This window comes from Microtus ochrogaster, chromosome 4 (assembly GCF_000317375.1).
Source record: "Microtus ochrogaster isolate Prairie Vole_2 chromosome 4, MicOch1.0, whole genome shotgun sequence".
In the NCBI taxonomy this organism is placed as follows: Eukaryota; Metazoa; Chordata; class Mammalia; order Rodentia; family Cricetidae; genus Microtus; species Microtus ochrogaster.
The window spans coordinates 43,760,276-43,786,498 of NC_022011.1; the positions used below are offsets into that span (position 1 = coordinate 43,760,276).

The 26,223-nt window shown below is 47.4% G+C and overlaps 1 protein-coding gene across 9 annotated transcripts in view; it reads left to right on the plus strand.

Annotated features, from left to right (window-relative positions):
- The window catches only part of Ralgps1 (Ral GEF with PH domain and SH3 binding motif 1), a 232,807-nt gene that overhangs the window by 170,522 nt on the left and 36,062 nt on the right, over positions 1-26,223 (plus strand). For all 9 annotated transcript variants that reach the window (XM_026778124.1, XM_026778130.1, XM_005346022.3 and 6 more), the window contains 3 exons: positions 18,934-19,071; positions 20,986-21,079; positions 24,882-24,949. In XM_026778124.1, coding sequence (XP_026633925.1) covers positions 18,934-19,071; positions 20,986-21,079; positions 24,882-24,949 — 300 coding nt within the window. The remainder of the gene's footprint in view (positions 1-18,933; positions 19,072-20,985; positions 21,080-24,881; positions 24,950-26,223) is intronic.

Sequence of the window (26,223 nt, forward strand, 5' to 3'; positions counted from 1 at the left end):
ACAAACTCATGGAAACTGAACAGTCAACTACTGAACCACACCTGTGTCAAGGAAGAAATTAAGAAAGAAATTAAAGTCTTCCTTGAATTTAATGAAACTAAGAATGCTTTTAAAGGGCACAGTAATGCAGGTGGCACGAAGAGAAACAGAAACAGTGATACTGAAAGAGCACAAGCTAAATCTTACACTCTGGATGGTTTCTGCTTCAAGACACCTGCTCCACACCCAGCACTAATAAAGTGCTTTGTCTGTTGGTCTCCTGGCAGCCTCCCAATTTCACAGACCACAAAGCTGACCTGAGAGCCAGGAGGCACACTAACCCACCAGGCCCTGTGATACCCCAGACTTCCTCCAAGGCATCTTATTGGAGTTTCCCCTCACAAATGAACAGTAACTTTCCTAAACTCATTTGTCTCTTATTGAAGGCTGCAGAGTACTCTCTATTCCTGCTTCAAGGGTGAGTTGACATAAGTGAGCAAGCAAGTCTTCCTGCTCTCTGGCAGCCTCTTTGATTTTGAGGCAGAGTCTGGTGTGTCCCAGGCTGGTCTCATACTCACTTTGTAGCCAAAGATGACCTTGAACTTCTGATCTTCTGCCCCCTAGAATTCTAGGGTTACAGGCATGCACCACCATGCCTCTTTTCTGGGGTCCTGGAGGTCGAATCCAGGGTCTCTTGCATGCTAGGTGAGCACTCTATGAATTGCTCTACATCTCCAGCCAGCTTAGGCATCCTCCTTCTAATCCCACCTTTGCCTTGTTCAGTGACTCTCGGACTAGAAGGGAAATCCTGGGAGATGCAGGCTCTCTGTAAATGCTTTTGAACTCTGATGCCATTACAGGTATAATGACTCCTCCTGAATGAGGTCTGGGGCCTGGCTCTGCCACTTGCCAGGTTTGTGGTTTCAGGCATGTTGTATAACCTCCCAACCCTTGTTTTCCTAATCTGGAAGATATATGTAATAACTGGGACAAGGCATGGGTCCCCCTTGTTACCATCACAGTTTAGTCAAATGAGGATCCATGTTAGGCCATTATTTACTAACGGACACCTACAGAAGCAGGGCCTATGCTGACCTGGAGAATAGAGTGAGCTCCTTAACACACACTTGTTCACTAAAGAAAGGAGAGGCTCTTAGCCTTGGGAAATAGGATGCTAACTCATGCTCTCCGCTGCTGCTGCTGTTACATTTCTCATTATTATAGATTTATTGAAAACTTTCATAAAATAGTCCTGACTCTCAAAATAGCCTTGCAAGGTTAAGATGTTCATCCTTAAGCACTGAGCACAGAGAACCTGGTGTGCTATGGTGCATTTAAACACTGATTACCAGCCTGTTACTGCCCAAGCTACCTCATAGAAACAACCCCTAAAAACCTGGCAGCTAGTGGTATGATACTTTCTGAGAGTCTGCATCTTAAGAATGAGCATATTTTGTGGGAGACGGAACAGTTCTCACCTAGGTTTGTTGCTTGAGTCTTGTCTCTTGCTTGAGAGACAAGAATTTTTAGTTCTTATGCAACAGGACTCCCCAGCTGTGACCTGCCATACTGTTCTTTATATATACCCTATGGGGCCAACTCCCTCCTGGCTGTGGGCTTCCATGGAAGGAAGAATAATACATGAGGCATGTCATGGCTGTTCAGCCAGTGACAGACCATAAATGGCAGTGTCTGGTGGTCCTCACTGTTATGTCTGAGCTGGTAAGAACTCAGCAGAGATGTAGTGAAGTCTGATTAGTTCAGCCAACTGCTTGGTGAATGAAAAAATTAATACATGAATGAATGAATGAAGTACTGTGTGCCAAACACCTTGTCAGTGTACTGGGATTATTTCATTTCCCGCTCAGAGTGTACTGTTGGGGGAAGGAAGGTGGGGAACAGGTGAGTTGATGCTCAAAAGGGTGAAGTTACTTCTGGTCACACTGGTCAATCTCAGGTCTCCCTGCTGCTTGTGCTGCCCTGAATAATAGAGAACTCCTAGCCACAGGGACTTCCCCTTCCTGGGACTGTTGGGCTTGGTCCAGCCCTGGCTTTGGTACATCCCGAGGAGGTAGGGTAGGGAGGAGCAAGTGCTGTCCAGGCAGGCATGGCCCAGTTGGTCCTTCCTATGAACATAACGAGATGTGGGACTGGAGAAGGGAGGACTTGGTGCAGGAGCAGAAGCTAAGGTGTGCATCCACTCTCTGCAGCCTAGGCCTTCCATTCATGATGTCAGCAGCATCTCTCTGGCGTTACTGAGCTGTGCAGTGATGGCGAGGTCCACACAATGCTTCATTTCATCCTTGCCTTGCGGGAGAGAAGGCCTATCTTACCTCTGTTCCTGTTCCTGAGGTCCAAGCATGGTCAGAGGCCAGTGAGGTGTCCTAAGGTCACTGGGAACAAGCAGGGTAAACAGGGCTACTTGTGGGACAATGCTTTCTCTCCAGAATCACACCTAAGGTATAGTCTTGATTCTGCCACACGCTCACTGTGTAACCTTAGACAAGCAACTTAGACCCTCTGTGCCTCCCTTTCGTCTACTGTAAAAATCAAGACTCCATGAGATAATGCATGAGTTTTAGCTCAAAGCCAAGTGGCCATCATTACCAGCCCTAGCATCTGCTAGCCTTCAGCAGTGCTTCTTCCCGGCTCTCTGGGTATGGGAGCCTCCTTTGAGCCCTGACTCCCCTGGGGCTGCTGGGAGTGGACTGAGGTTTTTCCAGCTCAGTGCCCGTACAGCCAATACTCCTCCCTTACCATGGTTGCCAGCCTCTATAGATGCTGCCTGTTGGGAGTGGCAGCAGTAGGCACAACTCTTGCTCCCATGCTTGCTGTCCATGTATGAAGTAGGCACAAAACACCATTGCCCCACCAGAAGCTGGCCTTCACAGAAATGCTCTGCCTTATATGGCAGCTGTATTTTTCCTCAGAGCCTACCGTTAGCACTGGGTCCCATGCAACCTCAAAGCTCCCAAGTGCTTGTTTTATGACCCAGTGGTGTGGGCAGCCTTCCAGCCTTCACAGACCTCTGGCCAGGCAGCGGACCTCACTTGGGATCCTCTAATGGGGACTTCAGAAGCTGACTTCAGCTGCCTTGGTCTGCAGTGACAAAACTCTTCCATGAATTTATATGGAAAAAATGAGCATTGACCACATTTTATGCTATCGGAAATCATGCAGCACTTCTTTGCATCACAATTAGTAAGGAAAAATATTTTTCTTTAAAAAAATCAAGCTGGGTATGGTGGCACAGGGATGTAATCCCAGGACTTGGAGTAGGAGTGCTATTAGTTCAGGGTCACTCTCTGTAACTAACACAGCCTGTGCTGTAGGAGACCCTGCCTTAAAACAAAAACCAACAAATAAAAATATAAATAAACCAAAGAACTGAAGCAATTGATGCATCACCCGACAAGTACTAACATTTTGTAAGTAAACTGTTCTTCCTGCGCTCGCCTCACACAGGAAGCAGCTGGAAGGATCAGTATGGACTATTTCATATCTCAGCCAATCTGGTAGAATATGAGGTTCCGTTGGAGCAGATCAAAGCCCCAAAACTTGCTTAGAGGGCCAAGGGTCACCTTCATGGTTTTTGCATTTTCCCTTTTCTCTGGACTTCTTTATTTTATTTTAATTCAGATGTTTAGCCAGGATGTGTCTAGGGTAGGGTTCTTCTGGGGAAGGGCCATACTCTGGTCGGCTGTCCATTTCCTCGTACAGGCTTCTTCTCTCGCCTTCTCCTGGCACTGGAGTGTCTTGCCAAGTTTGCCTTCCACACCCAGCATGCAAGTTCCCACGGTACCCTCTTGACCACTTGGCTCCTGTTGCCTCTGATGCTTCAATTCATAGGTTGGGTTTTTGTTTTGTTTTATTGTTGTTTTTTTTATTTTGTTTTGGTTTTGTTTGGTTGTTTAGAGGTTGTTTATTTTTGCAATTCTAGGGATCTAACTCCAAACACTGTGCCACTGAGCCTTAATTCTTACCTGTGGTTTAACTTTTCTGTAGTTCTTTTACTGTTTCATCTATGCCTTGTCTTGTGTCATGTCTCTAACACTCTGTCCCAGACCTTGGACCACACTGTCTGGGGGAGGGACGTGCTCTGCCTCCCCAGCCTTGTGTCACTGCAGATTTACTGGGATTTTTCCATGTGCCCTTTGTTGGGTTTTCAGTTTCCATGGACTGTTTCTTTAGATGTGGGAATCTGTTGGGCTTTGAGGTTTATCAGCAGGTAGGCATTTGGGTTTCCCTCTGGGCACACTCCCATCCTCTCCTGCCAATAGCAACCACAAATAGATGTGAGAAGACGAGCACAAAGCATTATACAAGCCCAGGTCAGCTCCTGCCGGGCAGCCTACTATTACTGAACCCCTGAGACAGGGACAAGCCCAAATGACCCCCCTTTAAAGAGACAAAGCCCAGTGTTGCTCAGTCTCTGTCCTGTACGTCTGTCCTAAAGTGTGCTGAGCTTGTCTGTAGACCCTACTCCTGCTCACTGAATGCAAATCTTCCGTCTCTTAGCTACAGGAATTTTAATGACAACCCTGGAAGGGTTTTGCAAGGTATTAGTTACACATCTCCATCCCCTCCTAAAGTTGTTGTTTTCCCAAGTAGCCTTGCTGAGTGTCCACTCTATACAGATGCTCTGACAGCCCCTTCCTGAGTCTCCATGGAGGCCTGTGAAAGCTATGGTAGCACCTGCACCAATCACAAGTTAGCATGCTAAAGCTTGACTGCATGTACCGTTTGCTCCCACACATTCACTCCAGTGTGCGTGTGGACCTCTGAATGTCAACATGATTGCAACCACCAGGTTCCTGTACTGGAATCCGAAGTGACCAGCGACCTGAAGCAGACCACCTAACATCTCTAGAGTTAAGGAGACACAGAGGCAGGAAAGGGTACCTTAGCACATGCAGCGATGTCAAGGACACAACTAATCCATTTTCTGTCTCCTCTAAGGATATTAATTTTTCAAGTTAATATGCTTCAAATACTTCTCTTCATCAGGTTGCTGGAATCAGGGGCCATGCCTTGTCTGGTGCGCCACACCCATGTCTAGGATGTAGTAGGCACTCTGTGAATATCTGTAGCACCAATACCTTTGCTCAGTGACAGTGGACATCCCCAAATGAGCTGTGTCCTTGCGACTTGCCCTCTGCACAGTGATCTGTCACTCACCCTTATGCTCTTGGCCTTTTCCAGTTTCCAGCAGCTCTGCTTCCCTACCACTGTGGCCACTGTCCTCACACGAAACATAACAGTGTTAACACCAAGTCCTACTGGGACAGCAGCATGCTGTAAAAGAGGAGGAGGTAAAATAGGATAAAATTGGTACTGAACAGACAAAGAAATAGGACAGGTTTCAACCAAGTGACCAGGAGTCCAGGGCCCAGGAGTTCAAGTGTCTTGGGCCCACTGTACAAGGGAATTGAGTTCTGATACAGAAGGACAGATATGGTCGAGCCTTTCAGTCCGCAGCCTGACCTAGCCAGTGGTAGCCCAGTGGCAGACTAGCCAAAACACCAGTTTCTTCTGGTGCCCTCTGTTGGTTGGGTTGCAGACTCTGCCCATAGGAATGGGTTGGGAAGCAAGCCAGGCCTGAGCCAGACTTGTTTGAGTAGCAGCTTCTTGTACACAGTACCCTAGAGAAGGGTGGAGCTCTCAGAGGTGGCCCTGCCAGACTGTACCTCCAGCCACTAAAGTAGCTTTCCTAGAACTTCCTGGTGAGGGCCTGCATGTGTCCTTATACCGAGAAGAAAAATGGGCACGCAGAATCCCTAAACCTTCCAGCTGCAAGTAAGCCAGTGGTGAGCAGAAGCCTAAGAAGGCCTCAGGACGTTTCTGCTGTGAGGTTGGAGGGACTTTGCTCTAAGAAAATAGGGATCAGTTTGGATCTACCTTGACCCCCAAAAGTCTGACGTTCATTTCCCAGAGAATGCAGGGAAATAGATGACGGGGACCCAGAGCATGGGGTTGGTTACAGTCTCCATTGAGCCACGAATAAAGCTGTCATCTTTGTTATTTTTGCTGTACTTAAAGACTAGGCACTGAGTGGCCACAGATCTGAGTATATTAGGGGAAATGGAAAATACTTTGGCGACTAAAACAGCCATCTGTGAGCTCACTCTCTGGCTGGGATCCTGATGGCCTGGGACGTTTGGGGAGCCTTTCTGTGCACAGTAGCAGATCTCGGAGCCAGCACTGGAAAGACAAGCTCGGGAGTGTTTTCCTTGGCACGTGACATCCATCCTACCCAGTGTAGACGCAGGTTTCCGAGGCTTTCACTTTGGGAGTCATCTTCCATTTCCTTTTGATGACGTTTGCACCTCTGGATACTCTTTATAGCACTCAGAGAAACGAAGTAGTTAGCTTGGAGATGACAGGGCCAACGCTGCCCCCAACAGGGTGACGGTGGAGCGGGGGTGCCTGGCAGTGACAGCTATTCTTGTCTCTTCCACCAGGCAGTAGAAGTTAAGGGTCAGATTGAAGAGTTGTCTGTGTGCAAACAAAACCTCAACTCTGGCTCCAATTGGGCCCAATTCTCTGAGCCCTACTCTGTGTGCCTTGATGGTGAGCCTGAAGAATGGAGAGCCAGCACATAGCCTTGACCTATGAGCATGGTCTCCATGCTGTGACAGAAGAAGGGACAGTATACCCAAGAGCACAGGGACAGACAGGAGGGAGAGGGGGTGTATGGATCAGTAGTCCATCTGGGGCAGCCTTAATTGAGGGTAGAGAGACTGGAGAGCCAGCCCAGGGCATCCTAGGGGCAGTAAAACCTTAGTCTCTATTGAGGATAGAAAGTCATCAGGTGAGTGAGGAAGATAGAATGCAGACTGGGTTGTTGTTGTTGGATAGCCCAGATGCAGGGGATGGGGAAGGAGATGAAGAGGTACCTCTCAGCAAATGGCTGTGGTCTTCCATCCTAACCCTGATGACCAAGCCCTCAACCAAGAGCTGAGGATGCTCAAAAAATCACGTGCCAAAATATGCTTGTTCTCTTCTTGATAGGAAGAAAGGACGGAGGGAAGAAAGTGTCTGCTCTTCCAAGTGAACTTTAGGATGCATTTCAGATTTTGTAAAATATGTGCATTAACAAGGACACACCCTCCTCCTCACTCTGCTTTAAAAACTGCTCTGCTGTAACCCGAGGGGAACTTAAGAATCATGGCGGTTGAACATTAACCGGGCAGTCATTGACCTGATGAAACTGAGCCTTCTCCTCTAAGCAATATTATTTATCTCATTACTTATTTACATCTTATTTTATACCCTCGAGAGTCTTTATAAAATACTCGCATTCTTTGAGAATTTCCTCCAGTATGTTTTTACCCCCCTCACCACCTTGTCCAGCTTCTCCCATATCCACCCCTACCTCCCTCCGCACCCAACTCTGTTATCTTTTTTTTTAATCCATCAAATCTAGTTTTTGCTGCCTGAATACTCTTGCATATGGAGCCATCCAATGTGGTTGACCTACCCGGGCCAAACCACCATAACACCTGACTCCACAACCCTCAACAGCCATCGGTTGCTAGGATAGGACTGTGTCCACCTCCCCCTCCATGCCAGGATTCTCTGCTTGAGCTTGCTGGGGTTCTGTGCATGACTTCATGTGTGCCACAACTCTGTCGTGTCAGAAAACAGTTTCATTGTGGTTATCCACCGCCTGTGGCTCTCACAGTCTTTCTACTTTCTTCTCTGAGATGGTCTCTCAGCTTGGAAGGAGAAGTCTGATATGAGTGTGAGTCTAATATGAGCTTAGGGCTGAGCACTCCACGGTGTCTTGTTCTCTTCTCGTTGACTGTTTGTGGGTCGTAAGAGTGCTTTACTTTGTTAGTTTTGATTTTAATCATGAAAGTTTTGTGTTCTCACCTGAAAAGTCAAATACAGGAATACAGAAAAAAGACATAGAGAAAACATGGGCTTACTAGGGTATGTGCAGACCCATGTGAAGGTCAGAGGCAACTGTCAGCAGTTGTTTTCCTCTTCGAGCATGTGGTTCTAGTGATGGAGCTTAGGTACTCAGACTTGGCAGCGAGCATCTTACCTGCCGAGCCATCTTGTCAGCCCCGCCCTTATGTCAATAAAATGGATTATTAAAAGAAGGAATAATAAGTCTAGAAATTTTCTCATATTTTATTTTAATAGTGTGGCATAACTTCTCTAGTGTTTATGTGTGTGGATGTACTAATTTCTTTCCGCGTTTCCTTCCAGGTGTTGGTATTTTTTGCTGCTCTGTTTTCCCGTTACATTTCCCACATGGTGACTGTTGGCATGTGAGAACGGTGCTGGTGTCCAGTGTGACATTAACTCTGCTAGGGCTGATGGGGCTCCAGCTGGTTATCCTAAGTTGTCTCGTTGTATAGCTGTTGTGGCAGCTAGTCACAGCACGCGCAAACAGTGGCAGTGCCATGTGCACCTTTCATCCCCATGTGTTTGTGTTGTCTTGTCCCATTGATTCATGCAGCTGGTGTGGGGCAGACACTCTGCCATACTCACCCAGGCTTCAGTATTAACTGTACTGTGAGTTTTCTAATTCTCAGCTCTCATCAAGTCCAGAAGTCTGCTTTACAGTGTGTATCACTAGGAATCGATATTGAAACTGTCAGCATCATTTCACCATCTCTCAAGATGAAATGATGCAGTAAGATGGCCTGGCTTATTTTTTAATATGTTGATTATTTTATTAACTTATTTGGAAATACTTTAATTGTTTCGCATGTATGTTGAGACATATTCATGCTGATGTGTGTATGTGGGCATGCATGGTAGTCAGAGGTCATCATCAGGTGTCTTCCTCATTTTTCAGACAGGGTCTCTCCCGGAATGTGAAGAAACTTCAATTCTGCTAGGCTGGCTGGCCAGTGAGCTGCGAGGATACACTGTCTCTGCCTCCCCTGTGCTGGAATTATAGATGTGCATTGCTACACCCAGTTTTTAAGCTGGTTCTTTCACTCTCCTGGCAAACATTTATCGACTGAGTTATCTCCCAGCCCCTCTTTTTATTGGTTTTTTTAATATTTTTATTTTTTGATACTATAATATCATTTCCCCTTCCGTTCCCTCCTTCCCTCCTTCCAGCCACTATCATGTTCCCCACCTTTTCTCTTGCAATTTCATGGCCTCTTTTTCCTTAATTATTGTTACATACACACACACATGACCCTCAAAACATACACATACAAGTAACATTATATGAACTGAGCAGGGTTATATTTATGTGTTTACATATATATATATATGTATGTGTACAAACATTTTGTATACTAATGTGTGTAAATACATATGCACAGCCCCTACTCAGCTCTTGACTGTGTATGTTTGGGGCCTTTGGACAGCCAGCTGGCGCTCTTCCCTCGGGAGACTCTCCCACTCTCAGCCTCATTGCCCTATGGTTCTTATCCGGGATTGAGGCTTCCTGAGCTTGCTCTTCTATGTTAACATGTTTGTTGGTGCTGTCCTTGTTCAGACAGCCATATGGCTAAGACTTTATGGATACACACCCTCATAGCAAACTCCACAATCCTCTGGCTCTTACAGTCTTTCTGCCCCCTCTTCCACAGTGATTCCTGAGCCTTAGATATAGGAGGTGTTGGGACTATGCTCTACAGCTCTGGGTTTGATTGGTCGTGGCTCTCTTTAATGATCTCCATTTGTTGCAAAGAGAAGTTTCTTTGATGAAGGCTGATAACTACACTTATCTGTGTGTATAAGGATAAATATTTAGAATGCAGTTAGGGATTATGCTGGTTTAGTAAAGTGGTGATTGTAGATTCTCCTCCAAGATCCTTGACTTCACTAGCCCTGGGGAAGTTGACTAGGTTTCCAGTACCAGGCATGATTTTCCTCCTGTTGAGTTGGTCTTAAGTCCAACTAGAGAGCTGTTGGTTACCCCCAATATATGTGTCCACTACTGCACCCTAAGGGTTATCATGCCATGCTGATCATTGTTGTGGTTCGTCAGTGTCATAAGCACCTACTGGTTGCGTTCCTGCTTGAGAAGCTTGTATGACACTTTCTGGTACCAGGAAAGCTAGTCCTCGGGGAGGAAGCTTTCAAGTCAGCTCAGGGGATTCTGGACCCTTTGTCCAAAGTACATGTTGTTTTCAGCAGTGGGGACTTACCTTCCATCTCTGAGGGACTACCAAGGGCAAAAGCAGTAGCCTATAATATTTTGGGAGTCTCTTAGACAACCCTGACCAAAAACTCCAAAAGCTCTTCCAGTGCCTGGTGTTTGGGGTTTCTGTTAGATGGCCTATGACTGTGGGGAGCATTGTCTGCCCACCTCTTTTCATCCTTCGGGTGGCCACTGCGGCTCCTTTTTATACCACCTCTGCCACTCTGCCAGGTTTTGCCACAACAGATACACCAGTTCTGAGAAAGGGCTGCGTGTTCTTATGGCTTCTTTTTGCTCCAGAACTGTTGAGACAGTGTCCAGTTTCCTCTCGAGGCTATGAAACATATTGGTATCATACTTCTCAACTATAGCAACTTTCTCATTGTTAATATTTTTCTTCTTTTGGTTATCAAAAAGTTTATTATCTTTTTTTGACACAATTTTGAGAAGACAGCTTTTTCTATTAAGCATTCATTTCATCTACTTTTTAAAGTTTTTCCTTATTTTTGATTGTTTCATGCATATATACAAAGAAATATAATCGTATCTACTCCATTTCCTGCCTTCAGCTCCACTCCTTATTCCCCTCAACACAGCCCCTTCCAATTTCACATCTTTTTTTTTTTTTAAATAATCCACTGACTTCATGTACGTGGAGTGGGCCATCCCCTGGAGCATGGGAAACCTACCAGTGACTATATCCTCAATAAAGAGCAATTCACCCTCCCCAGCAACTGCCCACTGCTTCTCAGGGTGGTGTGGAGCTTGGAGGGCTTTATCGTGTGCAGGCAACTGCAGCCACTGTGAATTCATGGACCATAGCTGCTCATGTCCAGAAGACAGCATGTCACAGAACTCTTCTCTGTCCTCTTCCGTGGTGTGCCCCGAACCTTTGCTGCAGGGTAGAGATGGGGGAGGGGCTGATCTCAAAGTCTATTGTTTTCAGCCCTTTGACATTCTACATCTCTCCAGTGATGCCTGCCCACTGCAAAGAGGACCTTTTCTGATCATGACTGAAAGTAGCTCAGGCCCATGGTTAAAAACATGGATTTTTAGAAAACACTTTTAAAAAAGAATCGCAACTATTTTAACTTCTACCACATTTGGAATCATATCCCTCTCTCATCCGTAATTGTATATCAGTCTTTTGAACTTCATTTCCCCCTTCAATCATACGTATTAAAGACTCAACTGCTTTTTTTTTTTTTAAATACAGGATTTTTCTGTGTATCCCTGGCTGTCTGCCCTAAGACTTACAGAGGTCTGCCTGCCTCTGCTTCCCAAGTGCTAGAATTAAAGGCGTGAGCCACCACCACCAAGCTTTTGTTTTGTTTTCAAAATTAAACTTCCCCTTTATTTATCACTTCTGATTTTAAAAATCCATGGGCAACAAGACAGCTCAGTGAGGAAAGGCCCTTGCGCCAGGGCTGACCACCCAGCTCCATCTCCAGGCCCCGCGGTAGGAGGTGAGAGCCTGCTTCTGCAAACTGTCTTCTGACTCCCTCATGTACATCAAGTGTGCAGATGCACACACATACAGAAATGAATGCAATTTAAACTTTCAAGTTATTATTTCTGCTTTTGTGGTTTTACTTGTGCTCCTTTTGTTGTGTCTTTCTTTCTCTGCCGTCCCCTTATATCTAAAGTGTGGTGTCAGCATTCACGGCCACATCTCTTTCTCTCAGTCACATGTGGACAGTTTGTGATTTTGTTTCTTTCTTCTGAGAAATTTGATGAGTTTTTTTTCTTCAGCATAGTTATTTTATAAAACTTGTTTTCCCCCGCAGGGCAGAGGAGGGAAGGGAATTGCTCCAGACCCCTAACCACATGGTTCTGATGTGGGAGGTATGATTTCTCCCAAAGGACACTTGGGGCTGGGTACACCAACATGTCAGCTTCTTTTCTTTTGCCAATAAAGTTATTGGAGGATCAAGTGAGGTAGTTTACACAGCACAGTGTCCAGCGCAGAACAAGACTAATAACAGTAAACAGATGTGCGCCTCACCTTCTGACTGCCATCTGCCCCCTGGCCCATCTGTGCTCCATGGCCCACTGGGGGATTTCTGCTGACACTTTCTGCCTCCTCACACCTGAGTGAGGAGCCCGAGTCTGTGTCCTCCTTTCTCCTGGAGAAGTCTGAGGGGTTTGACTCTCCTGGACCTCAGATTTCTGTCCAGGCTACAGGATTTTGCCCACGTGCCTTTGTGATCATGAGTCACAAAACAGAAAGGCACTAATGAGACCATGTGCTGGGCCAGAAACCATGGCTTCTCCCCACCTGACACGTGACTTCCAGTTCAGGCCCCTTGCTGAAGGCCTGGGAAACATTTTTCTTCCTGACAGTCAGAGGCCACAAACTTCCCATAAGGCTTACTCTTTAAATGAAAATTTATTCTGAAGTTCCCGCTCTGCATGATGGATGTTAATTGGCAGGCATTAATTAATGCAATCATATCCAACTTCTCAGAGAGCCAGGGCTGCCCGCAGACAGTGGGTCTGCTTGGTGATGTCTTAACACACCAAACCAAACCAAACCACACAAAGTCTAATGAGCAGGCACGCTGTTGTTTCATTTGGAACTTACCAGGATGGTTATGGGTGCAACCACACAAGTATAGCCCCGGTGCCAACTCCTCATTTCTGAGTTCTGAAAGTCATCTTTTCAGGCAGAGTAAAAAGAGCATGGAAAAAAGTCTTTCATCTCAGATTTTGAAAAAGAGAACATAGAAAGCGGTAATACGGAAAAGTGGCGCCTTCTCCTGCCGGGCAGGTTTCTTTTCCCCTCGACACAGCAGAATTTTCCATATTGAAAAGATAGCCATATGAGAAAAACCAAAACCAGCCTCGGGCTGGAAGTGAGACAAGGCAGGGATGAGAGAACAAGGGGGCAGTGAGTCGTCCCTGGGCTTGTGGGGAGCCGGGCCAGCTGTCGGCCCTGGCTTAGCTGGACTCCCAGCCCCCAGCTTGCAGAAGGCTCTGCACACCACTAAGCCCAGTGCTCTGGGGTACACAGGTGGCACAGGGCAGAAATGAGGTCTAGGGAACCATTTGCCTCACAGAGGGCTGGTTTGCGAGTGGGCATGGTTGTGGAATAATGCTGGCTGGCCACGGTGCCCTCAGGTGATGGGCTACAGTTGCATTCCTTACACTCCCAGCTTAAACTGGGACCCTCTTCCTTTTGCCATCCCATGCCTCGCAGTCCCTGCCCTAGCACTGCTGTCAAGGTAGGCCTGAATTCCCACCCTGATCTGCTCTCAAGCTGTGGGAACTTGGTTCACTTCTTTTTCCTCCTAAGCCTCAGTTTTCTTACATGTCAGTGTGGGCAATGAGAGCCCCTGTCCTGAGGTGTTGCAAAGGGTCCTGAGACCAGCAGCCCCTCCTCCCTGCATGATAGACAGTGGCTATTCCTATCACTCAAGCTCCCCCTCCCTGTGTCTGTGCCTCACAGTCTAGCCCAGTCCCTTGGCACCACTCATCCCCCCGGCAGCCAAGCCAATGGCTGGTCCAATTACCGTCTGTGGTGGTGGGCCAACAGCAGTGTCATCTGCTGCAGTCACTGTCTAAATAAGAACAGGAGCAGTACTATCCCAATCCAGATGGACTCCCAGCACTGGTCCAGCTGCAGGGTGGTCCCATGCGGCTGGTGTCTGGGTGCCTACCATCCATGGTTATGGCAGTGGTAGCCGGACCCTCCCACTGCTACTCCTAGTGGGGCTGTGTGGTAGAGTTGGCAGGGCCCGCAAGTCTGGGTGGGCTGCTGACGTGCAGACCAGAGATGTGTGCCCAGGCAAGCCTGATATGGGCAATAGGAGGGAGTAGCCACAGTCTGGAGACTGTTAATCCCAAAGTAGAAATAAAGAGGAGAGAGCCATAGTGTGAGTGCCCCCTCCCCTGGTTCAGCTGTTATGTGTCCCCGTCCTGCCTCATTGGCTTCCAGGTACTGCAGGCTGCTCCCCGCAGTGACACAAAGACAGTTGGACAGAGCTGTATGCGAATCCTGCCTCGGTCACTTTTCCACTGTGTGACCTCAGGAAAGCAATGTGGCCTCTTCAGATTTCTGTTCCTTTGTCTATAGGAGAGGGACAGTGGTTTGCTGGTGGAAACATTGTCCTTACACAGCAACAATCTGGCCACACCTCTGAGTTTAGGACCAGGGATGTAGTAAGTGCTTAATAAACATGAGCCATTGTCTTTTTTTTTCCTTTTTTCTTTCTTTCCTTCCTTTTTTTTCTTTTCTTTCTTCTTCTAGTTTTTTTTTTTTTTTGACAGGGTCCCATGAAACTCAGGCTGCTCTTACCTCACACTCACTAAGTAGCTAAGGATACCTGATCCTTATGCCTCCACCTTCAGAGTGATGGGATTATAGGTGTGTGCCTCCATGTCCACCTCATGTGGTATCAGGGAGCAAACTTAGAGCTTCATGCATTCTAGGCAAGCACTCTGCCGCCTGACCTGCAGCCCCAGTGACCCCTGTACCCCGTGATCTTCTCTTGAGTTGATGTCTTTCCTCAGCTACAAAGCGAGGCTATGGGCTGGGTCCCATAAACACACCTCCATTCTCAGAGTCACCGAGCAGCTACACGTGTTCTGCTCTGGGGACCCACTCCAGGAGCAGGGAGATCGGCTCCCAGGCCTTGAGGTCTGATAGAGTCAAGGGACACAAACAAGCATTGGTTTATGTTTTAGGTATAGAAATATCTTTCATGATTGGCTAATACAACATAGAAAGGACTTCCCTGGACCCTTGCCCTGTTCACAGAAGTGCACCACTTCTGCAGCCGTGTTTGAGGGATGCAGGATTGTCATGTATCGCTATAGGTTCTGTCTTGGCTTCACAAGATTCAAGTCTCCCCATTTACTCATCCTGTCCTCACCACCATGACCTTAGTCTAAATACTCAGGGCCTGAGGTGCAGGCAGGTGCTAGAGTCTGGGTGTTTTTGCAGAAGGGATGACGGGCTGCCTTATTCCTGATGAGCCCCCACCCCTTCCCCTTCTCAGGGTATGCCAAACTAACTCCTCTGGCCTTGGTTTGTGGAGTACTACTCAGGAATGAGGCTCAGGGTCACACTGTCCTTTTGGTGCAACACAAGGAAATCTCCAAGTAGAGCTTTGTCTGAGCAAGGGCCACTCTGTGCTTTGGAGGCCAGCAGAATGATCATGGGAGCTGCAGCCAGGCAGAGCTGGTGGGGATCCAGTGCGCAGCGGGGAGACCCTGTGCAGCCGTCATCTCTTCAGTCTCCTCTCAGAAGGGAGGACAAGGAAGGACCGGTGCTCCACAGTAGACCCTAGGAAACCTCAGTGGCGTTCTCCCCACCCCACCCCCACCTCCGCTCTCTAGTCCCTCTCTGGGCTAAGCTGCTGCCCAGCCTCTGAGTCAGCCAAGCTGGAGCCTGCACACAGCATCTGGAACCACCTCACCCCATGGCCCATGTCCCTCCACCCCCACACAGCACTGGGGGATGCTTTTTGTTGTGGTTGCAGCCATAATGGGATTTTCAGGATTGCCATTATGGAATCCTCAGGGAGGTAACTGAGTTAGATTTTTTGAAAAAGAGGAGGAAAAGCAAAGTTCAAGAGAAAGAATAAATCTGTGAATTCAAACCCTCTACACTTAGGATGTCTATTCAAGGAAAATGATTCCTAATTATTAAAATCTGGAAAACAGTAGGGAAGGAAACAGACATGGCTCCTATGAGGAGCGACAGCAGATGCTTCTGTGATTTAATGGTTTCCCGGAACAATGTGAAGCTATTTTAAAAGCAGACGAATGACTCATGGTACCCAGTACTCAAGGTCCTCTGTGGTGGCAGGAAACTTGGAAGGAAGGAAGGCAGGAGGAGGAAGCCTAGGTTCCATTCCCATCTCCATCATTTACCAGCTGTGTGACCTTAGACCAATTTCACATCCTCTCTGAGCTTCCTTTTCCTCCCTTACAGAGTGGGCATTTGGAAGGATAAAAAAGAAAATGAGCATGTACCTGGCATGGTGGCTCACACCTTTAATCCCAGCACTCAGTAGTCAGAAGCAGGCTGATCTCTGTGAGTTCAAGGCCAGCCTGGTCTACAGAGCGAGTTCCCGGACAACCAGGGATGCACAATGAAACCCTGTCTAAAAAACAAACAAAACGAAAACAAAAGAAAAAAGGAGAAGAGGAAATGAGCATGTGAGGCTTAGCCCAGTGTTTGTCCATCCACACGAAACTCAGACGTGAAGCACCAGAGCAAGTCTGTGTTTGTAACAATACTTAGTCTATTAATACAAACTCCTAAGGCTACAAGTTTTCCTCTGATGGACACTTTGACGAGAACCATACTTTTGAAATATGGTGTTCTAATTGTTGTTTGTTCAAACAGATCGCTTTACAACACAATTATATAATATATGAAAATATATACAGTGCATGTAAAATATAACTATATAGTACTATATTTGTCATTTGTAATAGTTGACACTGGTCAGGATTTAGTGCAAAAACATTTTGATACAGTTACCTTGAATTTTATAAAGCTAACATCATTTTTTTGATTATGAAGGTCCCTTTAGGATTTACTACATTTAAAGTCATTAAATGTATAAATCTTACACTTTTTTCAAATATTTATTTTGTTATTTTAAATTAGATGTATGTGTGCACATGTTGGGGCATGTGCATGTGTGGAGGCACCCACAGAGACCAGAGGTGTTGAATCCCCTGGAGTTACAGGCACTCATGACCTACCTGTCACAGGTGCTGGGAGCCAAACTTGGATCCTCTGCAAGAGCAGTGCACACTCTTATTCATCTCCAATCCCAGAAATGTTGAAAGCAAAGGGAGAGCCTTGAAATCCTGGGTTATAGGCACGGAGGACATCAGATATGTGCCTGGAGGTGACCAATTCAAGTGGAAAGCTTTGGCGAGCACTGTATTTCATACAAGTACTGTTTATGTTAAAGCTATGCAGACAGATTTTTTTTCTTAAACTTTAGATCTATTTTTAACCTAGAATTTTCTTATGTGTGTGCACTTCCAGTGGTTGGAATTTTTTCTGTACTTCATTCCTAGATGGAGCACAGTAAAGTCAAAGAATGTGGGGAATATGGCATTGAGTTTTTGGAACTCACTGGCCTTTCTTTATACCGTGTAAATCAATGTCTGTGTTCTGTACCTAAAAAGAATTGTATTTTTAGTTGTGGAAGAAAAACCTCACAGAGATTGTGGAAATAAATGGCTTCATGAGTGAAGAGCTTGCCTGGGTAAAGCACGAGGGCCTGAGTCTGGAACCTTGAGCACCCATGTGAACAACAACAGAACCCAACCAAACCTGGTGTGGCAGCGTGCAAAATGGCAAGCTCCAGATTCAGTGCAAGACCTGTCTCAAAATCATAGGGTGTAGAGGGACAGAGGACACCCTGATGTCACACTGTGGCCACCACATGCGTGCTCATGGGAAAACATATCCTCCACATATGCATATGCACAGTAAACCTAAACGTGCTGGGTTTGTTATGGCGTTATCTACACACACCTGGATCTATGCATCTTTATATGTATGCACATGCGCATTCATACATGCAGAAGAGGCAAGCCAAGGCTTCCTAGTTATGGTTGTAGCACCCCCCAGATGACTGTAGCTGTTTTTTGAGACAGGGTTTCTCTGTAGCATTTTTTAAATTCACTTTTTATCCCTGGTAGTTTCTTGCTTTATGTGCTTAAAGGTGGTTTTGTTTCATGCATAGAAATTTGGAGTCACTGAATCTTCTCCATCAAGTATGTTTCCATCCATGTCAGTTTTTTTCTGTCTCCAGTTCTGCTTTGCATTGCCACTCCTGCCTAGTCCCTCGTGTATGGTGGATATAGTATTGTCAGTGCTCTTGGGCACTCCTGCAAGGACACGCCATCCAGTCTTCTTTCATGTTTCCAGATAATCAGCTGACTCTGGGTCAAGTCAGCTGAGAATTGTGGAGAGGCTCAGCCCACAGAGCCAACCCCTGCTTTCCACCTTTTACTCAGGTGGGTTGTCTTGGAGCCTACCCCCAGCTCATCATTAGCCCACTGGAGTCCTGTTCTTGCTCTACATCTTATTTCCTGTTAATATCTCAGAAGACATCACTGTCTACCATTGGGGTTTTTTTTTGTTTTTGTAAAGAGAAATATCTCATTCTTAATGTCTTTCCCTCCACTAATTCATAATTGTATGTATGTGTGCGTGTGTGTGGGGAGAAGTTAGACAAATATCTAAATAAGTAAAGACCACGAAAGTTGTTCTCCTGGGCATGGGAGCATAGAGTTAGGTATTAATGACAAAGAGGCATAGCCACCTGTTACTTTCCATTTGGATTATAGGTACAAAACCTTGTTGTTGACTGCTATGCAAATTAGACATGCTACAATCTGCCAGCATCCATTTTGGTTGTTGCTCAAATGTTTAACATATAGTTGAGCATGAAAAATGAGTTAATCAGAATTAGAATTCAAGTCCAACTAGTATGTTTAGTCTCCACAAGTTGCTCTTTCTAACTTCTTGCAGGGGGGACTGTTTAACCCCCAGGGTTTGTGATGCACCCTACTGAAGGCAAAGACGTAAGTCACAAACAATCCCACACCAGTTTGGAATTATGATTAATAGAATGGTTATTTATTTAAAGGGGAAAAAACTTACAGATCACCGTCCCAGACAACAGCCCTCTGCACAATCAGGAAGGGAGTCTAGTGGCCGGAGCAGGAAGTAAGAGAGAGAGGAGAGGGAGAGAGACCACGCCCCAATGGACTGGTATCTCGGCGGCTATTGGCTGGAGGAGCAGAAGGACCTCCCACAACACCCTACCATAACTCAATGTGTCCTTTAATCCTAGGAATCTACCTTCTGGATTTGATCTACATTGATTCTGCATACCCTGCCTCTGGCAGCATCATGGAAAACGAACAAAGATCCAACCAGATGAACAACATCCTCCGGATCATTGCTGACTTGCAAGTGTCCTGCAGCTATGGTTAGTATCTCACCACTAGGACTGTGAGAGCTTGCCTTGTTGATCTGGATCCGGTGCTTTTGCCACAAGAAAGCTCCAGAAGTCGGGTTATCTCCACAGAGCTCCCTGTGGTACTGAGGAGTCTTGAGCTTTAGACATGGGCTTGGCCTTTTATGCATCTCCACAGATCCTGCAAATTAGATACCTCTGTCATTTCCTTACACAGGGAGCTGTTTACACATTCAGTGAGAGGCATGGCCCAGGTGTGGCTGGCCCTGGGTCATTTATCCTTGAAAAGCCTAGTAGGAAGCTCCCAGATAACTCTTCTTCGAGCAAATTTGGGACCATATTCCTTCCATTTGTGGCCCTTCCATCTGAGTCCTCCCACAGGCTCTGCACTAGGGTAGCAGAGACAAGAAAGAAGCTGCCAAGGGTAGTTTTTTGACCAGTCTTACGAAGGGAGGCCAGGCCATGTTATCTAACTGTGGGCCTGAATGGAATGGGGCAGTTATTTGGTAAGCAACTGGCCAGGCTCCAAATGCAAAGGGTGAGCATGATGCTTGATGCCAGGAGTACACAGGCTTACTGGAGACTTCCTGTCCCTGAGAAGTTAGAATGCCAAATGGCTCATCTGCCTGGACACTTGGTGTGGCGCCTAAATGTGAGTCAGGTGCCCCAGTCATTTGTGAGAAGGAACAGTGATCCAGGCAGGGAGTCAGCAGTGATGGGGAGAATGGAGAGCAGAGCTGGAAACGGGCCTCTGCTGCCAGTGTTCACAACAGGATGAGTAAAAGCCTGGGTGCCCCAGAGGGGTGTGAGAAAAGCCAGCCCTACCTGTCGTACACAGGGTGGGAGACAGCTGACCGCCTCTGCTTGGGAGGACCACAGGAAAGCCACAGGTCATGTCATCACAGGCACGACAGGGTCTGCAGTGTAGGCCAGCTCTCCTCTGGGGCCTGTGTGTCGTAGAGCCTTCAGACGCCCCAGCATTGCCTGCTGACAAGCAGAGCAGCTGCAGACTCAGACCTCAGAGTACACACCAGGGAGCAAGTCTCAGGCTGCATCCTGAAAAGTCACTTCCTCCTCTTCATTCCTCATGTGACAATAGGTTCACACATGGTTCCTGGCCCTCAGCAGGTGCCATAATTTTCCAGAACCCAGAGCAGGTATATTCTTGTCACTGTGCTCTAGATTTGTGCCAGCTGCCACCAGCTTGGAGAGCAGATGTCATTGTCCTCATTCAGACATGATGACACCACCGATGACTTAGAGAAGCAGAAATGACCTTCAGATCCTCAAGACTCAGAGCCTGAAGGTCATGGCCCCTGCTGCTCTTCAAGACATTTCCCTCTCCCCAGCCCCCCTTCTTTCATGTCTGTCCCCTTCTCAGGAGGAATGCAGTGACAGTGCAGGTCTGAGGGGAGTGACAGAGGTGACAGTGTGGCTCAGGCCTCAGAGTCTGCAGTAGAACCTGGCCTGGCCATCTCTTGGTGATAGGACTTTTGCATATTGCTGCTGTCTCTCCATCATATGATGGACAAACCCTTTTCCTACACAAGACAGATGTCTGCTGTCCGTCACCTAGTGGAGAGAGCACGCCATCTGGATTGGACTTCTGCACTGGCTAGGGTGGCCTTGCATTCATGGCACACAGGAGACGGTGCAGCACCATCACTGGAAATGTGCTGGAGGCACAGACATGTGATCCTGCTCTGTTCTGGGGACCAGGGCTCCAGCTTGCCCCAGCCTTAGCTTCTCTCCCTCAGCCAAATGCTCGAGGTCACTTTCCATAGGGTAGAACCCAAACCTGACCACTCCTCCAGGACCTGCCCCAAGGACAGTGAAGCAGCCTCAAGAAGTCAGGTGTGTCTGTGTCGGCATTCTCTGGGCTGGGGGAAAAAGTCAAGCCTCTGAGTTTTGTGCCCACTTCCACAGATCACCTTACTACCCTACCACACGTGCAGAAGTATCTGAAGTCTGTACGCTACATTGAGGAGCTCCAGAAGTTTGTGGAAGATGATAACTACAAGTAAGTCGCTGTCTCCCTAGCCAGGCCCACTTGCCACTGCTGTCCTTAGCACTCAGGTGCCTGGAAGGGTCAGGAGTGACCTGCAGGGCTTCCATGCCCCACCAGAACAGCCCTCAATACCTGCTTTTGCCCCAGCCCCTCAGGCACAATCCAGGGAGATGGTGTGCTCACCTTCCCATGTGGCCTGGGAAACACCTGTGAACTCCAGCCATGCATGGGGCAAGATTGACACTTCAGCTCTCACAGGGACTCTTGGCACTGGGTAGAAGGTCAGCTGGCCATATTCTCAGGACAGTGTTCTCTAAGGTCCTGTTTCACAGATGGATGAAACAGCCAGTCTCTGGGTCTCTCAGCTCTGCAGGGCTTTCCATTTGGCTCTAGCCAAGGGCCCCAGCACAATTTCTGTGCCTCTGTGAACAGATGTATTTCTCAGAAAGGCCCAAAAGGCCCTTCAGCTCATCTTCCATTTGCCCTGCTCCAGTTTGCAGTTCTTCCTTCCATGGTGGTCCCTGGGTGTGCATGCTCAGTATCTGAAGGCAGAAGAGGGCTTTATTCTTCGGTCAACTCTGGCTGCCCATTTGGGCCGAACATACTCTTGACTCAGTGCTTTCTCATATAACCTGACATCAAGGAAAGTCTTAGCCATCTTGTGAATGATCATTCGTTACCCGAGTGTCACCCTCACAAAACTTCTTTGACGTCTCATCTCACGGACTGCTTCTGTACACTGTTTCTCTGACCCTGCTATCTAGTGCTGTCTAATCCCTTGCAGTTTTATGTCTGAAAGCCTGCTCTTGCATCATCTTGGTCTGTGACAATGATCCAGAGCCGTTGTTGGGACACCCCACCTGTCCAGTGCAGCAGCAGTGGTTCAGAGCTCTGACTGTGACTCGGGTCACAGGGTGGGGCCTGGAGATTGGCCTGCTCTCGCACTCCGCTTGAGGCCCTCATCGTCCTCGCTGTTGCTCTCCCATCATTCATCACAGTGAAGAAGGGTGCAAAGGTGTGATCTAGCGCAGAGTAATGGGAGGCTCAGAATAGGGCCAGAGGTCACCACTAAAAAGGCATCTATTACAAAGGGGTTCATTTTATTTACAAAGCGCTTGCTGTTCCTGAAGAGTGGCCCAGAGTGTGAAACTATTCCCACTTAAGTTCTGCTATAATGTTTTCCATTCATGTACCAGTCTTGCCATTAACGAGACAGTAGTTTTTCATTAACACTAATATGCTTTAAGGAGAAAAATGGCCTATAAATACTTGTGAACATGAGACAATCCTTGGACAAGCTGTAGATTATGAGTAATTACTTCTTCCATTCTGAGTAGAGCACTGCCCCCGCCCCCAGCCCTCCACTAAGTAACAGTAAGCCCGGGGCTCCTAAAGACTCTTTGCTGAACCAAACTGGGCAAGCCCAGGGAGGAGGGCTGCCTTCCTGCCCAGGCCCCCAACCATGGAGGGCCCCCTTTCCAAGTATATCCTGTTTCTGAACAAGATATGGAGGGCAGGGCCTGTGATTCTGCTGAAGTGCTGAGTCCTGTGGCCAGCTCACACCTGGAGGTGGCTCCTCACTGCCAAGGATAAGAACTTAGGACACTGGTGACCTCGTACTTCTAATACCTTGTCATCATCTGCCTTGAGAGAGAGACTCTACCAAGCGGCCCAAGCAGTGTTTTCTTTCTCATCTGTTAGTCTGTTATCAATTTAAGAAAAGTGCCCCAAATTCTCACCACTTAGGAAACATGGCCACTAGCATGAAGTAAGCAGCACTTTGAACACTTGGCTATGCATGTAAACTTTATTTACATATAGAAAGGGGTGGGTAGGTGAATGGATGCAAGGGCAGAATTTACTCAGACTGGATCATATTATCCTTGCTATTTGATTAAAAATCTTAAATTTCTTTTAATTCAACCAGATAAAAAGGAAACAGAAATAAAAGGTAAGGAACGATCACTCTTTAAGTTAATGTTTATTCACTGTAATACTACAATGTATTATTTCCTGGGTCTGCCAGATGGCTCAGTGGTTCATGGTCTTGCTTACTTCTCCAGCAGGGGAGTTCAGTTCCTAGCACTCACATCTGGCAGCTCAGAACTACCTGTAACTCCAGCTGCAGAAGATTGAGCACCCTCTCCTGGCCTCCATGGGCACCTGCCACACACATACATATTACCACACAGAGACTCATATATACACATAATTAAAAGTTAGAATAAAAATATATTTCTTAAGAATCTTATATAAGACTCATGAATGACAGGAAACTTATGAAGAGGCCTGAGTCTGGGTGTTTCCCGTGACCAGGTCATTCCTGTGACTGTCAGTTGCCTCAGGTTATAAAGAGGACACTGCTGGCCCTGTCCCAACCTCGGCTGCACTTGGAGGATTTTGTTAGTTGTGCTGTGCATGGACCCCACACTCCAAGTGCATACTACGAAAACCACGCTTGGGAATCATAATTCCTGCTGTTCTGTGTTTTTAATGGAATTTGGTTCTTGTGACCTGTTGCTCCTCATCCCCTGGACCTTTATTTTAAATCAGTCCCTTACTTAGCAGGGTTCATCGGGATCTGGGGCCTCCCTTCTCTTGGAGAGCTGATTAATCTGAGCTTGGCCTCCTGGGTCCCCCTCTGCTTTTCTCCTGGTCTGTAGACCAGACATTGTTGTCTCCTGACGCTGGATGCTGCTGCTGACAGTCTCAAACCTGCCTGGGTTTTTTTTTTATTTTCTTCCCCCTTGCTTTGCCTGGTGGATAAAGAAGTCCATGAAATTCAGGAGCTCAGCAATAGAAATCCTCAGAGGAGCATGCTACCTGACCTCCAGGTCCCTTGGGTGCCTTCCCAGCTGCAGGCCAGCCCCCAGTGGTTATGCCTGCAACTGCTTCCACATCCGTTCTTGGCTTCCACCTGCCAGGGCTCCTATGTTGGATGTTCTCTGCCTGCCTCCTCCTTGAGTTGCTTCCCAACAGCTGTGATGGGCACCTCAGTCACCAGCAGTCCCCAAGCAATCTGCTTAGAGGGAAGTGTGCAGCCAGCCCTGTCTGGTTTCATCTTCGATGTGTTCTGCTGTCCTGAGTCTCCCATCTCATTTAATTCCTTTGTCTCATCACCTTGATGTTCAGGTTTTGTTGAACTGAGCTCATGTTCTTACAAGTCTCTCCTCTGCTCAAGGGCTACCTCCTGGGTTGACCTTGGGGTCACTCTCTCCTTTTCATTTCCCTTCCATGAGGTGGCAAGATCCGTGGTGTTGCTGGACCACTGTCTCGCTACCATTTGAGAAACTCTTCCCTGGATGCTCCTCAGAAAGACATCTGACTCTCCTTCCACATATGCAGAGGGGCTGGTTCCTCATCTACTGCCTAGGAGGTCCAGGATCACCTAAGAAAGCAGGAGCTTCTCTTCATCTCCCAGGGCTAAAGGATAGCTCTCAGGTTGACAGTCTGGTCCTACGGAACCTGCATCCCATCATAGTATCCCTGCCTGCACTCACTAGTGTCATGAGTTTGGCTGTAGAAGCTGCACAGCCTCTTTCTCCTCTTTTTCTCAGGCTCTAAAATGTGCTTCGATTACAGAGTTGTGGGTAAACAAGCAGGGACCAGTCGTTCATTTACCCTGTCATCCTTAACCATCATACTGGACCCAGAAACCCTGGAGAGGCGATAGATGGAAGGATTGTGACCTGAATCAGATCTCACAGTATTCCTGTATTCTGTGACCCGTGTACTCTTTAACAAAGCCTTCATTCCCTCCCCCATCCCATGATAGACCTGGGCTCCTCTGACCTGTGAAAATCTTTGGTTTCAGGCTGTCACTCAGAATCGAACCAGGAAGCAGCTCTCCAAGACTAGTCTCTTCCAAGGAAGATCTTGCAGGTATTGTAGCTACCTCGAATAGTACAAAACCACATACAACCCAGACATGGCTGCCAAAATAGGCCCTGTGTGGAGCTCAAGAACACAGTTAAGTTCATTGCTTGGCAGGCTCAACTGTCCCTGCTTATAGCCCCCTCCACCATCTGCCAGAATCCTGATAACGTAGGACCTCAAGAAATCAGATCCTCAACTTAGAAGCATGCACTAAGTACAGAACCACCTACACCCTTGACCACCAGCCTGCCCCCCAAAGGGTGCACCCAAGATGAGTCAGACTCATTAGATTTATCACCTCTGAGGGAAGCACACACTGTGTCACCAGCTGTGGGATCCTAGGATCTGCTGTCAGAGCCAGGCTCTAGCTTTGTCACTCCATCTTTCTCCTCCGTAACCTTATCTACGGGATGGAGTGAAGATTCATATTACCCTTGTAGGATTGCCATGATGCCTGGGTAACCACAGGCCTGTCTCGTGCTCTGCCCACACGTGCCAGAGTATGCTTGGTGTTAGCTACTTTGTTGTTACTGTCATGACTGCGGCCCTTCAGTCCAACCAGCTCTCAGAGATGGAGGCTGAGCAGCACTGTTGTCTGGGAGAGGCTAGAGAGGCCTCCAGCAGCACATCATTCTGGTTACAGCTCTCTGTCACCCTCCTGTCACCACAGCCTGGCTTCTGAGCTGCTGCACTGTAGCCAAATAGCTTTATCAGTCTGGGCTGTGTTTTCCCTGTATGTAAAACAGAGATAATGAAGCCACCATCCCAACAAGGAGGCACTGAGATCAGGTGCCCAGCATAGTCTGCATCTATCCCTCTGCAGTGAGTGTTTGGGAAGTGATGGGAAACTACTGCCTGATGTCACTCCATTCCCCTCCTTGGGCTGCTCAAGTCAGCCTCTCCAGACTCCCACCTGGGATGTGTATTGGTCAGACTAGACCCACAGAAGTCTCAGGAAACCCTGAAGCGCCTCTGTCCCATCTCTACGACACGCTCCTTGTTCCTTATCTATGCCAGTCTCTGCTGTCTCTGGGTGAGAAGTTAGACTCTTCCTTGCACCTCTGCGCTTCTGTTGAAATAAGAGTGGCGGGGCTGCCTTCCCAGCACCCCGCTGACCACATGGCTAGCTTAGCTTATGCCCCGAAATAATTACACGGACACTGTATTCTTTTAAACACTGCTTGACCCATTCTCTTCTAGGCTAATTCTCACATATTAATTTAGCCCATTTCTAATCATCTGTGTGTAGCACCCCAAGGTGCGCTTACCGGGAAGATTCT